General features: G+C 50.0%; 5 protein-coding genes across 5 annotated transcripts; 2 read left to right on the top strand and 3 right to left on the bottom strand.

The window, feature by feature from the left end:
- Positions 1-401: 401 nt before the first annotated feature.
- BO87DRAFT_111227 (uncharacterized protein) lies at positions 402-1129 on the top strand. Its single transcript, XM_025617880.1, has 2 exons — positions 402-1009; positions 1071-1129. Exon 1 carries the CDS (start codon positions 541-543, stop codon positions 982-984), a length of 444 nt encoding a protein of 147 aa, XP_025477580.1. The 5' UTR covers positions 402-540; the 3' UTR covers positions 985-1009; positions 1071-1129.
- Positions 1130-3223: 2094 nt separating this feature from the next.
- On the bottom strand, positions 3224-4185 carry BO87DRAFT_398750 (uncharacterized protein; the record flags this gene model as incomplete). Its single annotated transcript, XM_025625387.1, has 7 exons — positions 3224-3410; positions 3541-3615; positions 3730-3760; positions 3842-3875; positions 3907-3908; positions 4003-4137; positions 4167-4185. The coding sequence occupies 7 exons, from the start codon at positions 4183-4185 to the stop codon at positions 3224-3226; spliced, it is 483 nt and encodes a 160-aa protein (XP_025477579.1).
- A 2071-nt stretch (positions 4186-6256) lies between these two features.
- On the bottom strand, positions 6257-6436 carry BO87DRAFT_313609 (uncharacterized protein; the record flags this gene model as incomplete). The annotated part of the gene is made up of 1 exon (XM_025619624.1): positions 6257-6436. One exon carries the CDS (start codon positions 6434-6436, stop codon positions 6257-6259), a length of 180 nt encoding a protein of 59 aa, XP_025477578.1.
- A 490-nt stretch (positions 6437-6926) lies between these two features.
- On the bottom strand, positions 6927-10413 carry BO87DRAFT_313139 (uncharacterized protein; the record flags this gene model as incomplete). The annotated part of the gene is made up of 3 exons (XM_025619606.1): positions 6927-7693; positions 7785-9662; positions 9711-10413. 3 exons carry the CDS (start codon positions 10411-10413, stop codon positions 6927-6929), a joined length of 3348 nt encoding a protein of 1115 aa, XP_025477577.1.
- A 317-nt stretch (positions 10414-10730) lies between these two features.
- Positions 10731-11755, top strand: BO87DRAFT_408323 (uncharacterized protein; the record flags this gene model as incomplete). The annotated part of the gene is made up of 2 exons (XM_025626138.1): positions 10731-10805; positions 11309-11755. 2 exons carry the CDS (start codon positions 10731-10733, stop codon positions 11753-11755), a joined length of 522 nt encoding a protein of 173 aa, XP_025477576.1.
- Positions 11756-13691: the final 1936 nt, after the last annotated feature.

The raw sequence follows: 13691 nt of genomic DNA, 5'->3' as shown, positions 1-13691 counted from the left end.
GACCCTAGAATGTTTTGAGTCAACATTCGGACAGCATATCTTACGATGTCTGTTAGTGAGACAAGTCCAATATGATTCAACCCAGTCTGGGACTGCTGATTGCTCAGGTACGAGTAGTTCGGGGTCCCAAAAAGAAAATGGGGTTGCCAAGCCACTTTGGTCGATCGACCCTAACCTGAATGGCCCCGACGTTGATCAGGCATTGCACCTGCTTGATGACTGAGATGAAGGCCAGGAGGGCGCCTTTTCGTGAGATCAGCCACAACCATGGCGAGGGCGCCTTGGAGCCTGGCTCTGAATCATCGCTAGTGACAACGTCTCGTCTCTGTGCTTCTCTCTTACCTCTCTTGAGGTTTTAAATAACCTTCAAACCCCAGCCTTCGATATGGATTCACTCACTCTCATCTACTACTACAAACACATCCACATAAACAGCTTCGGATTCAATCCATTGTCTCTGCCTTCTAGCTTGCTTCTTCATAGCTTCCCAACATACCTTCTACACCTTTTATAGCTACTTCTAAAACATCATCTACCATCATGTCTGGAGTCTGGTACTGCTGCGATTGCTCCTCTGGACCTCACCGGCTAGGCCTTGACGACACCTGCCTTCAGTGCGATCAACCACGCTGCTCGAACTGCCACATTGATACTCAGGACACTGTTTCGCACCACTGTCACGAGTTGTCGCCTTACGCACACGCTCCAGCTCCCCAAAACTGTGAACTGTCGGGGAACCTTGTCGCAAAGATGCCGTCCATGCTGGGATGTAACAAGTCCATCCTCCGTGCTTCCTTACACCACAGCCACGCATTGCAACATGGCATGCCTGGGATCAACAGCCAGGACTCCCGGGGTACGGTCAACCATGGCAGCCTATACTTCTGCTGCCAGTGTGGAGATGGACCAAAGCTGTGGGACAACCAGCCGAGATGTGTGATCTGCCAACATAACATTTGCGGATACTGCAAGCCGGCGAAATAAAGCATGAGAATGGTGACATGAATTGGTAAGGACCAACACAAAAGTCGGTTTGGTTGGAGCGTACGACTAATACTTGACTTTTACAGATGTCAACGCATTGTTTGATCTACGACCACCTAATCCATCGATTGCGGGTACTTTATCTGAGCGTTATCGTTATGAGCGGCATGAACATGGAACAGACATGACCAGGAGTCTTGGTTTTCTTTTCTTTCCTTTTTCTTTACTCTATTTGCTTTCTGCTATTGATTTCCTTTCTTTTATTTGGTGATTTTCTTTTGCATGAGCGATTGCATTATCTTGGTTGAAATTCTCAAGTGTCGAGTTTAGTTCTGTTATTGGTTTCGGGTTTTTTATTACATGGATGACTGTACTAAAGATACGACTTAGAGTTGGGGCGGCTGCACGCCTGAGCGAGCCGGACTCGCTCGGTGGCAGCCGCGAAGAAAGCCTTGGAGTTTTGTGGGTCGTGGGGGACATTTTTCTGGATGGATAGACTATGGTGCTCTTTTTTTCTTCCCGCGCGATCAATTTCCACTATTGTTCTATGGTTTCTATTATGCGATCTCTTGTTTCACCCCCCTGTTAGACTAGATTTCGGTTTTGAGTGCATCAATGTATAAGCAATGTTTACTACTCCTTTGGAACCAGGTTGACGAAGATCCTCTCGTAATCACCACTCGGCATCGATGCAGTAAAAGCAAATAAAGAATGGAGTAAAACAGAAAAGGAACAACAAACCTACGGGGGCCGATCGTGAATGACGGCATAAGCGACAAAAACCCCGTCCGCAGACTGACCAAATCTCGTACTCGAGATCAAAGTGGTCGTCTTCTCGAATATCCCAAGTGTACGGCGTCTCGGGATGCAATAATAGCCACACTATAGCGGGCCAAAAATTGAAAAATGGTAAAAAAAGGGGAACACGGACTGTCAACTACACGTGTTGATGGACGAACCCCGTATTGCGCCGCATTCGCACCACCACAAAATCTCCATATCCACCCTCACACAGCCATACAGACTACGGCTGGCCCATTTCCCTCCGAGCCGCAAAAGTCTTGGTTGTCCATGGGCCTGCACTGACTGGCTGGGGGAATCACGGAGGATCATTGAACCGTGTCAGCCAATGCCATGCAGATCATGCAGCCACACCTGGCGTCGGCGCTGGAATCCACCGCCCTTTCACTGGGAATCTGTATGCACTGAACCCTATGATGGCGGTGGAACTGGCGGTCGGTCTTGGTACGTACCTGCCAGTGCCAGAATGATGGGTGTCTCCATTTTCGAGACTCGGGCCGCTCAGCTCGGTGGATGACACTTTGACTGCGCCAATTGGCGTGTGGGAGATACGGGTGCCAGGGACACTTTGCTGATTCTCTCTAGAAAGGGCAGTGCAAGTGCCGCTTCTCTCCCCTAGTAGAGCTCGTCATGGCGTCCGTGTGTTCGTTCCGTCGCGCGGTCACCCTGCTTTGCTACCGCCGGACAGGAAAGTGACTCCGATCCTTTTTCAGCTCGACACCTTCTCGGCAGGATTCGAAATGTCATGATAGTGCCTTGACACCTGCCGACCACTGCCAACTAAGTCCTGTACCTCAGTCAGAATGAGTTGCTTATTGGTGGTCTCGCGATCAATCAACCCCGCCGTTCAGCTCCCTGGCAGCTGTTGAAACTGGGGCCACCCATCCATAGCCGTTGATCCTAGACTTTGCCAGCCAACGATGCGACCGCGATGGGTGAAACGGCCGCCAGAGCCCGGCCCCCCGTAATGCCAGCGGCCACATGGCATGATGAGACATGGTAGGGATTACGCTTAACGTTCCTTTCTCTTTCCTCGACGATGACTAGGATCACGTCTGAACACTGACCTGCTTTTGTTTTTGGTTTTTGCTTTTCCTCGAGGGTTATTTTTAAAGTTGTCTCAAATGTCTTTGTTCTCTGTCTCTCTTGCTCCGCCGTTCTGTACAACCTCAAATGTCCCATTCCGGTAATCTAACACGCTTTCACTACGACCGAGCGTCGGACTCGAGATCTATTCTTAACTCTAGAAGCAAGCAAAAGCATAGCATGGCAGTCATGCTTCTAAATTCTCCGTATCACCCCCCATCGAACCTAAATTCACACTCCACATAGTGTAAAATCCTCACATCCTTCTCAAGGCTGAATAATCCTTCCGTCTTCGTTTCCCCGACTCGAGAAAGTATATAAAAATAAATCATCATCATCATCATCATCCTCTCTACCCGCCCGGCCAAGCCCACGCTACCCCGCCAAGCAACCACATATCCTGACCACCACGTTCCATGGCTTGCAACAAGGCACTCCCGTCAGCACTACCCAGAATCCATGATCCACCGGTAATGTAAGCAGCATCCAATCCCTGGACCATGATCATGGCCCATGCAAGTATCCGACTGGCGGCTAGACTGCGTCGCGAGTGATACTTAGTATAGTAATCATCATGCTAGCTGCCAGGCCCATTTTCGAGGAGTAATTTGCTTGCTTCTATCCACTACTGGCCAGACTAGTAGTAGTAGTTCCATGGCACAGCCTTACGGAATGTGGCACCCTCTCCACTCCAACTCAACTCTTCCGACTTTCTTAGTACAGTAGTAGCTTGGGGGCCTCTTTCTTTCTCTCCCCACTTTGCGCGCTTTCATCCTTCGCGGCATGTCTCAGCTGGCATTTCCTACATGCTCACACTGCCGGTGTATATGTATCTCACTTAGTAGATAGTAGACTGACAGATGGGTAAGTAGGTACTTGGTACTTGCATCTTCACTCGCATTACTGGTTACATACAGCCTTACACCTTACATGCCGCACTGTCTCCTGTGGGATTTTGACTGTACCTTACCTGCATCTCCAAGGTACTGCTGCGTCACTTGGGACTAAGCTTAGCACTGACTGTGCCGTACCTACATCTACATGGTCAATCGTTGTTTCGTAGTTAGACAAATACTACGTAACTATGCAGGATAAGCATCACCACCATCACTAACTACCCTGGCTGCTTACCTTCTATATTCATCAACAACAACCACCTCTCTCCATTCCCATCCCCTCTCGGTCTCGCAGCATTACCCCAATACAGATGGTGGTTGTCGCGATCCCTTCCTAGTACAGTAACCCGATCGCAACAGATTATCGCAGCTGTCTACTTATTTCCACGATGATCTCACCAATCAACATTCCCAGCATGCATCACATACATACAACATAACTAACCCTCCCCGCCTGCAAAGTACCTACCCGACACCAACATATCACTTACTATCAATAGAAAACCCATCTGCAAATCCCCCTCCCCCCTCACCAACTATGCATAACCCCGAAACACACTCGCTGAAACCCAGCCCACTTGCCTGCATAACTATTACACTACACTACATCGACTATCACTAACCAGGCTATACCTATCTAGTAACCAGTATCTTATGTGCATACTAAGTATCTCCTCGGGACCGACATAATAAATCATCAGTAGGTATGCAGTAGGTAAGCAACGACGAAACCCGTCCCCGTCCCCGTCTCCGCCTCCGTGTCCGCACCCGTTCCCCGACTGTTCCCGATAATCCTCTTCCATTCTCCGTCCCCGAACGAACCAACTTCAGCTTCAGCTCTGCCTGAGTCAGAAAAACCCAGTGACTATGACTACTAGTCATTTGAGTCACAAGACCACATATGACTCCCATACCTTGCATGAACTTTGAACTTGAATAATGTTCCCCAACCAACCATATACTTTGAAGTCACTTAAGCCACACACACACTAGTACTAGTAAGTAGTACTAACCAACATACAATATATTTCCACTCAGTTCAGGTGACTGCCAGACTCCTGACTGACTCAACCTTGCATACATAAGTAACTACATAGTTTACATACATGCATCACTACTATGTAAGTACCAATTAGATAATATTCAACCATTACCAACACCAGTTAGTTAGTACTATCTAGTACTATATCCAGTGACATGGGGAACAGAAACAAGGAACGTCAGCACTGCCACATCAACATCAGTAACTTTACCAACTAACTTAACCAGGTATGGGCGCGATTTTGACTCATCCTTCACGTAGTTGATCATATGATCGGTTAATATATTTTCTGAACTTAATTCTAATATTGATGAACTTTGATGAAAATATTGTGATGAACGGTAGGCTGAGTATGTGTTTGGAAAGACAGGGGGGTATGTATCTAGGGGATGAACGGGTGCGGAGAAATTCGGGGCGCAAGCTGCTACTAACTGACTAGTTAGTATTCGACTGGCTTAACAAACTACACTACTATCCTCCTATCTATTATCTATCCATCTATCTAGCTAGTAGTGTAATTATGCTAGCTGTTGTGGGTTAGTAAGGAGTAGGTCCATAGGTCTGCGCCTCGCCGCCTTGGGGTGGGTGTGCTTTTGCCCCGGTTTAGACGCTAGACGCCCGGTCCAGTGCGGTACCAATTGTCCGAGCCTGAGAGGTTCTAGTGTTTTGTTTGGTGTCTGTGTTCTTAGTCGCGGCTCTGTCAACGGGGCATATTAGTTCTCATGCGCGGTTAAAGTGCGCGGTTTTCTCTTTCTTTTGCGACATTTACTTGTCTAGTCTAGCTTACTGCTTATCGTTGAGGATTCTAAAAAATCACGCAAGTGAGGCATGGTAGAAGATAATTATGATTTGCTATCGCTATGTACTCCCTATGCCCTGACGCCCTGCTGTACAGTCCCATTCCATCCAATGGGCTCATAACCGTGTTAAGGAATCTCATCCCATACCTTGAAGACCAGGCTAGAGGAAAAGGGAAAATCGAAACTGTCACAGACTCAATTCTCCCCGCCTTGCTGGCCAGGCCAGATGTCGTAGTGTGGGTAAATCGCTTACGCCCACTTCCTAAGGGGTAGAAATATGTGATCCTCCAACTCCAGGCTCGCTTTTGTACGCCAAGTAGTAATAGATAATGAAGATAACGGGAAAATGCCCACTTGTGTCGTTTCAGAAAGAGATACCAGATCTCATGTATCAGAAAGGAAGAGTGTGGACCACGCTAAGAAAGGCAATGAGGTTCAGGGAGGGGAAAGGAAGCCTCCAGGTCAGGAAGGAGGGCTGGCGCGATGTAGAAGGGATCGCTGCCATTGCTGGTACTGAGCCAGAAGCAGCCGCTGCTAGTTGGACTGGTCGTCTGCACTCGCCGGTGCTCGACGCCGGCAGCTCACCTTGTCAAAAAGTAAGAAGTGGCTCTCTCCAAGAGCGTGAAGTAGTCAAGTTCTTCAAGTTGTTACAACGGAAGTACCCGCGAAGGGTCTTGGAGAAAGCGTCTACGGTATGCGGCTATTTCCGTGGCCACTGTGTTAAAATCTTTCACCTTGTCGCGTCGCATATCGTTGATGATTTGTTTCAGCCCGGCAATGTATTCATCCTTCTCTTCGGGTGTCTTGCCTTCTCGAAGAGATCCCATCTGGACGAGGATCTTGTCATCTGTGGCAGTTAACAAGCCTGGCTGTCAGCATCCGCACAGCGAAGGGAAGAACAAATGAGTAAAAGACATGGAACAAGACGCTTAACGAGAAGGGGATTGAAGGCGCGAGACTGAAAGGAGGCACGACAGAAAAAAGGAGGTCCAGGGAGACAATGGCCAAAGGTCATATGGGAAAATGTTGCAAATAATGGTTCAGATCTGTCGACGCACCGCTGAGAGTCATATCACGAAAGTGTTGGAATTCACACGACCGGTCATTGCATACTCCCCCTGAAGATTCAAATGGACAGAGATATCTCATAGGGTCGATGTTGTGGCTGTATGTTAGAGAACGATAGCCACCCGAAACATTTTCAGTGAAGTTTGGGTGGTAGCGGTAAGCCTTGAAATTCTTCAGCGGACTAACGTAAGGTGAGAACTTTGGCTCAGACTGCTCTGGTACCCGTGGATTCTAGATATCCTGTCAGCATCACACCTTAGGCGGAATTGAGGTGCACCGCACATCCAGAATGCCAACCTGAGCATAAGCACTTGGTTGTTGGTTATCCCATTCCTGAACCTTTCTCGTTAGTGGCTCGTCAGCCTGTCTCGTCTCATCTGCGGTGGAGACCTCAAGGGAGTCAACAGGATCGGGAGATGCAGGGCTGAAAGGTGGGGAGTAGCTGGAATCAGCGGGGCTAGCTGTCTCTTCTGGCTCAGGAGGCTCGTACGCATCTGAGACGGAAGATTCACGGGAGGCTTGGCATTCGTCCTCGATGATTTGTTCATCGGCAACCTGTTCAGAAGGTAGCTCCGCCCGTGGCTCCGCATCTAGGGTTCGCGGGCGCTCGGGAAGATCATGATGAATGCCTGCCTCTGCCTCAATTGGCTCTGGTTGTCCATCTTCAGCGGGTCCGCCTGACTCCAACGGGGTGTTCGTCTCTGGAGCGGGTGTATGAGCTGGAAGCTCCTCTTCGTCAAGAGACTCATCACTAGAGCTGTCGCTAGACTCATCCATTGCCGAACCCGTGGAATCAGAACTGGATACCTCTCCGGAAGACTCGCTAACGTCATCCATCACCTTGTCATCAGGTACAATGTTAGACCCGTTGCCGGAATCAGGTTTGGGAACTTCTTCAGATACGACGGATTGATGGGACGGCTCCTCATCTTCGGGTTCTTTGTTGACGGGTAAACCGGCATGCGTGGGATCAGAAATTGCATGTTCAATGTCGGAACCTTTTTGTTGGTCTGCGGCTAAAAAGCATAGACAAAGCATGTCAGTTGGATACTGTCAAACGAAACTACCAAGGGAAAATGTATTGGCGAGTATTCTTGATGGCCATACCTTCAAGCTCGGGCGTATGTTCCTTGGCTTCCTTATGTTCCTTTTCCTGTGCGCGGCGTATCGCAGCCTCCACATCATCGAAGGTTAGCCCATTAAGCTCCACGTTGAGGTTATTCAACTCATCCAAGAGCTGCTGCCGGCCTTCACGCCCTTTGGTAATTTCGGACACTAGCCTGGCTTCTTCCTCATTGACCTCAGCCAACTTCGCCTCGGACTTATTTATCTCGGCATCTAGCGCAGGAATACCATCTTCGATTTCCTGTTTGCGCAATAATTTGACCTTGATACTCTCCACTTGGGTCAGATCAATGTTGGCAGGGGACTTATTCTCCTCCTCAGCTTCTACAGGGAGTTTCGGTGTTTCGCTGACGTCGGTAGGCGAGAGTTTGTCCGTAGGAGGTGAAGGTTCCGGAACGTCTGATGGGCGAGGTGATTGTGTACGGCTGGCTGCCAGCTTTGCTTTCTTCCGCTCTTCTAGTTCGGCAATTCGCTTGTGCATAGCTTTGATCTCCAGGTCCTTTCTTCGAAGATGCTCCTGATGCTCCTGATCATTGTTCCTCAGGCTCTGTGGGGTAGCCGAGGCAGAAAACCCTTGACTAGATGCAGTTGCCGGCCGTTGAGGCAGAATATCGACGGTTGGTGTGTAAGTACGAAGCAAGCCCTCCACATCTTGCATTTCCTTGCCGGCTGGCAGGTCCACATCCATGTTGTCGTGCTCATCATCGCCGTAGAACTCGTCATCATCGCTGATATCAATGACGAGCCTCTGAGCCTCAGGATAGGCATAACTGCCGCCGTTGTTGAAGGTCTTCTTCGGGATCGGGACAGGTTCGTCAAAATCAGATGCTCGAGGACGTTTGCGCTGATTAACACGGGTTTGTGACACCGCATCAGTAGCACCCTGAGCAGCGGAAACAGGAGTCTGTACATTCTCCGGCTCTTGCTCCGTCATGAAGAGCCCAGGTATACGGGCCGAAGAATTGGGCTCAGGATCAGGAGGGCGTTCTGGCAATGGATGTTGGATTGGCATCGGGGTCGAAGTCGACAATGATTCAGTACCGGAGTTAATCGATGGTTGGGATTTCTCGGGAGGCACCGAATTCGACTGCGATTTTTGACCGTTCCTCATCAAGCCCTGTTTCTTGAGCAGTTCAATCCGCTGCCGGGCCAACTCAGTCTGAGCCTTGTTCTTTTCCTTGACACGAGTCTCCTTTTCCTTTATCGAGTCCTGGGAGGAAATTGCCGCATTCTTGTCAGCATTCGGCAGAACCGAATCTTCGGACGCACTAGATTCCTTGGTCGCCTGCACTTGAACTTGTCCAGGCGCCCCGGAACCCTTTGCAGCCTTTGCAGCAAGCATACGAGCAATAACCTCCTTCCGCTCCATGGGTTTCGTGGTATCCGGTGGCAATTCGGTAGATTTGGATTGCGATGCCGAACTTTGATCCGCATCTGACTTGAGAACTGAGTGGCTTCCTTGCTCTGGTTCCCCGGACTGGCTAGTCGACGAACGGTCGGATTCCAAGGAGGTTGCACTGGACGGAGGTGTTGAGACGCCCTGTACCGGAGTGGCAATCTTTATTCCAACTTCTTCATAGAGTTGACGAAGGATAACCGGGTTAATTCCTTCCCCGACAAACTCGGCATATCGAATGTTGTGAGGCGCCAAGCTCAGAAGTGCCCCCTGTGCCTGGACGCGAAGTTGTGCCAATGACCTACCGCTGCCGGGTATTGACTGCGGGTCAGTTGAAGCTGCGCTGCTCACTCCTTTGTCGGGGTCCGCTTCATATTGCGGGATTGACGAAGTTGGCACTTCTGGTTCTGGTGCGGTGTCCGAAACCGGTGGCTCAGTAGAGATGGGAGGAGCAGGATTATAGGCTGCAGAAAGTCAGTAACCGGACCGTGCATAATGCGGGAATAACATACGTGACCCACTGCTTCTGGACGATAGGCGAGTTTCTGGTGAAGCCCCGCCTCTATCCATCTCCGAATATCCTGGTGCTGAGCCTACGGTGGCCATCGCCAACAAGTGAGAGTTATGTGAATCATGACTACCAGTGCCATTTGGCTTCACTGTCCGATCGCTTTCCATGAAATCGTTGTTACCGTCCATAGCTCGAGCCATCTGAGTATCGTAGCTATGTCCTGACCCGGGTCCCGGGTTCAAATTATGTGGCCTAGGCTGCGTCGACGAAGATTCTTCACGATCTGTGAGCTCGCCTTCCTCTCGGTCTGGGTCTGACTCCGAGTTGGCAGCAGCGGCAGGCTGAGGACCCGGCGGAGTAGGGATGGAATTATTCATCTGGTAGTCGCTAGTTGCATGACGAACCGGTTCATAACCGTGAACCGGTGGTACAGGAATCGAGGGGTATCGTAACGGTGGCATCTGTAGTGGTGGAAAGGGAGGGTGAGGGAACTGAGTGGAAGGAAAAGGCGGCATGAAAGTGAATGGAGGCGGCGGTACTAAGGGACCAGCGGCGCTCGGGACCCCTAATCCCGGTAGACGTGTGTTTGCGTTGTAGGTGTCGGTATTATAATCAAACGGACGGGTAGCACCATCCTGCGCGTGTTGAGGGACGGGCGAAGGATTTTGGCCAAAGCCTAGATTAGGAGGAAACAAGGATGGCATGGCGGTCGAGGAAGACGGATCTGATGGAGGCCACTGAGGTGTATAATTTGGTCCCACAAATGACGGTGTCGGTGGATAATTAGACATGGTTGGGGAAGAGCGACCGCGTGCGCGCTTGCAAGGTGAGTATAATGTCTGCGTCCAGTAAGCAAAAAACGCTAGCTCGTCACATATAAAGCGAGTGCTTAGGCATCCCACATCGTTTCAAGCTAAAATGAGCAGGAACCAAGTCAAAAGTCATAAGACTAGAACAAAATGGATAGAATCAGTAACCACAACACTCTGCTATACATGAGGTCGGGCGCGTTGGTGAATATATGTGGATGAGGCAGCTCTGCACCTGCCGAGCAGATGGCAACGGAGAGCGAAGATGCGAACGCGACGTGAGGAAGGTGAGATGAGCTGGAGATTTGGAGGAACGGAGCACAAGAACGTGAAGCGACAAGCAAAACGGGGAAACGACCGACCAACCCGGAAAAGATCGAGTTTCGTGCCGCGGGTCTCCACGTGACGGGTGCACGACCGATCCGGCCTAGCGCATGATCGGCGCCCGCAGCCTGAGGAACGGCGGATGTAAACAAACAGCGGAACCCGAAGGGGCCCCAGAGGGAGCAGATGGTCAGTGGGTGACTGTCATTCTGCACCTCCCGCTGCTTGGTATGCTGCAGCTTCATTTAATATACACCTGCCCAACCTTTCCTTACCTTCTTCTTCCCTTGTCTTTGAATCGTTACTCTTTCCCTGGCCACTTCAGTTGGCCTGGATGCTTCGTTGCAACATCATCCGAGGGCTCATTGCTTGAGTCTCCATTACTCTCATAGATCTTTGTTATGATTACGACCTTCTCACTGAATAATGATTCATTGACCTTAACGAAGATATGCTTCCATCACAGTTAAATGGCTCCCCTAAGCGGGCCAATCCTTTCAGCCGCGCATCGCCGTCACCGACTCCCTCCCCGACTCAGCAGACAAGAGGTATTCGCCCCAAGTCGGCCGTTGTTACATCCACCAGTAAATTCGAAGAGGCCCGGGGCCATTTTCGAAACTCTGCTTCCATCTCACAGTCACCAGCTCCGTTGGTGGCACGGACAACGCATCGCCCGAGATCGAGCTCAATAAGGAATGATGTTTCATCCGGAACCTTTGCGCCCGGATTCATCAAGTCGGAGGAGCTACGCAGGGGTGCGGATCAGATCCGAGGACAAGAGGGCGACAATGACTTCTCCGGCAACAAGTATGTCTGGCTGCGCGATCCCGAAAAAGCATTCGTGCGTGGGCTAGTTCTCGAAGAGCAAGAAGGTGGCCGAATGCTAGTCCAGACCGACAATGGAGAGGTATAATCACCCAATGGCACCGAAGTCTGAGCTAGAGGAGCTTACGGATAAACACAGCAAAGGGAGGTCGACGCTGACCAGGTCGACAAAGTGAATCCGGCAAAGTTTGATAAAGCAGATGATATGGCTGAACTCACACATCTGAATGAAGCCTCAGTGGTTCACAACCTGCACACACGATATCAAGCCGATCTTATTTACGTGAGTTATACTGATATGCTGACGAAATGATAGTTTTCAGAGCTAATTCTTGTCGCACACAGACTTACTCGGGACTCTTCCTCGTTACTGTGAACCCATATTGCCCGTTGCCAATCTACACAAACGAGTATGTGAAGATGTACAAGGGTCGTAACAGAGAAGAAAGCCGTCCCCACATCTTTGCTATGGCTGATGAGGCTTTTCGAAACCTGGTCGAAGAAGGAGAGAATCAGAGCATTCTCGTGACGTAAGTCTACTGAAAGGCTGGCCACAAACCCAAGACACTAATGCAACCGTGAAGAGGAGAGTCGGGTGCAGGTAAAACCGAGAACACCAAGAAGGTTATACAATACCTTGCAGCTGTTGCAACAACCGATACTCCTTACGCTCGATCTGGGACAAAGCAGTTGTCCGCCCTGTCGCAACAGATCCTGAGAGCAAATCCCATTCTGGAGGCGTTTGGAAATGCCCAGACCGTCAGGAACAACAACTCTTCTCGCTTTGGCAAGTTCATCCGTATCGAGTTCACCCGGGCCGGCCAAATATCGGGTGCTTCGATCGATTGGTATCTACTGGAGAAGTCTCGTGTTGTGAAACCCAATTCCCATGAGAGAAACTACCATATCTTCTACCAGTTATTACGGGGAGCAGATCGGAAGCTTAGGGAAGCTCTCCTTTTGTCCGATTTGCAGATTGAAGATTTCGCCTACACTCGTGATGGCAACGATACCATTGCCGGGGTCTCTGATGAGGACGAATGGAAAATGTTGATTGAAGCTTTCCACGTCATGGACTTCTCTGAAGAAGACCAGATGTGTATCTTGCGCACTATCGCAGCAGTCCTTCATCTCGGAAATGTCACTATCGTCAAGGAGAGCCTACGAGCCGACCAAGCTGCACTTGGTCCCGATTCCTTGAATAGTGTAGAGAGAGCTTGCCACTTGCTAGGTATAGAACCTGACCTATTCGTCAAGGGACTGTTGCATCCCAAGGTCAAAGCAGGCCGCGAGTGGGTGGAAAAGGTTCAAACGCCAGAACAGGTGCGACTAGCGCTAGATGCTCTTGCCAAGGGTATCTATGAACGAGGATTTAGCAATCTTGTCGACAGGATCAACAACCAGCTTGACCGCAGCACTGTCGCTAGCGATGACAGCTTCTTCATTGGAGTCCTCGATATTGCCGGTTTCGAAATTTTCAAGAACAATAGCTTCGAACAGTTGTGCATCAACTACACGAACGAGAAGTTGCAACAGTTCTTTAACCACCATATGTTCGTCTTGGAGCAAGAGGAATATGCACGGGAACAAATTGAGTGGCAATTCATCGACTTCGGAAAGGACTTGCAACCAACAATCGATCTAATCGAGTTGACTAACCCTATTGGTATCTTTTCTTGTCTAGATGAAGACTCTGTTATGCCGAAGGCTACGGACAAATCATTTACTGAAAAGCTGCACTCCCTCTGGGATCGGAAATCACCGAAGTATCGTGCTTCTCGCCTAAGCCAGGGATTCGTTCTGACGCACTACGCTGCTGAGGTAGAGTATGGCACAGAGGGCTGGCTGGAGAAGAACAAGGACCCACTGAACGATAACATAACGCGACTCCTTGCCAGATCAGGTGAGAAGCATGTTGCGACCCTGTTCTCCGACTGCGGCGACGCCGATGATGACAGCGACTACCCAAAGAGTCGCGTGAAGAAGGGTCTTTTCCGTACCGTTGCGCAGAGACATAAGGAACA

This window comes from Aspergillus neoniger (genome assembly GCF_003184625.1).
Source record: "Aspergillus neoniger CBS 115656 unplaced genomic scaffold BO87scaffold_25, whole genome shotgun sequence".
In the NCBI taxonomy this organism is placed as follows: domain Eukaryota; kingdom Fungi; phylum Ascomycota; class Eurotiomycetes; order Eurotiales; family Aspergillaceae; genus Aspergillus; species Aspergillus neoniger.
The sequence above is the reverse complement of the archived record's forward strand: the minus strand, read 5'-3'. Positions and strand labels throughout refer to the sequence as shown.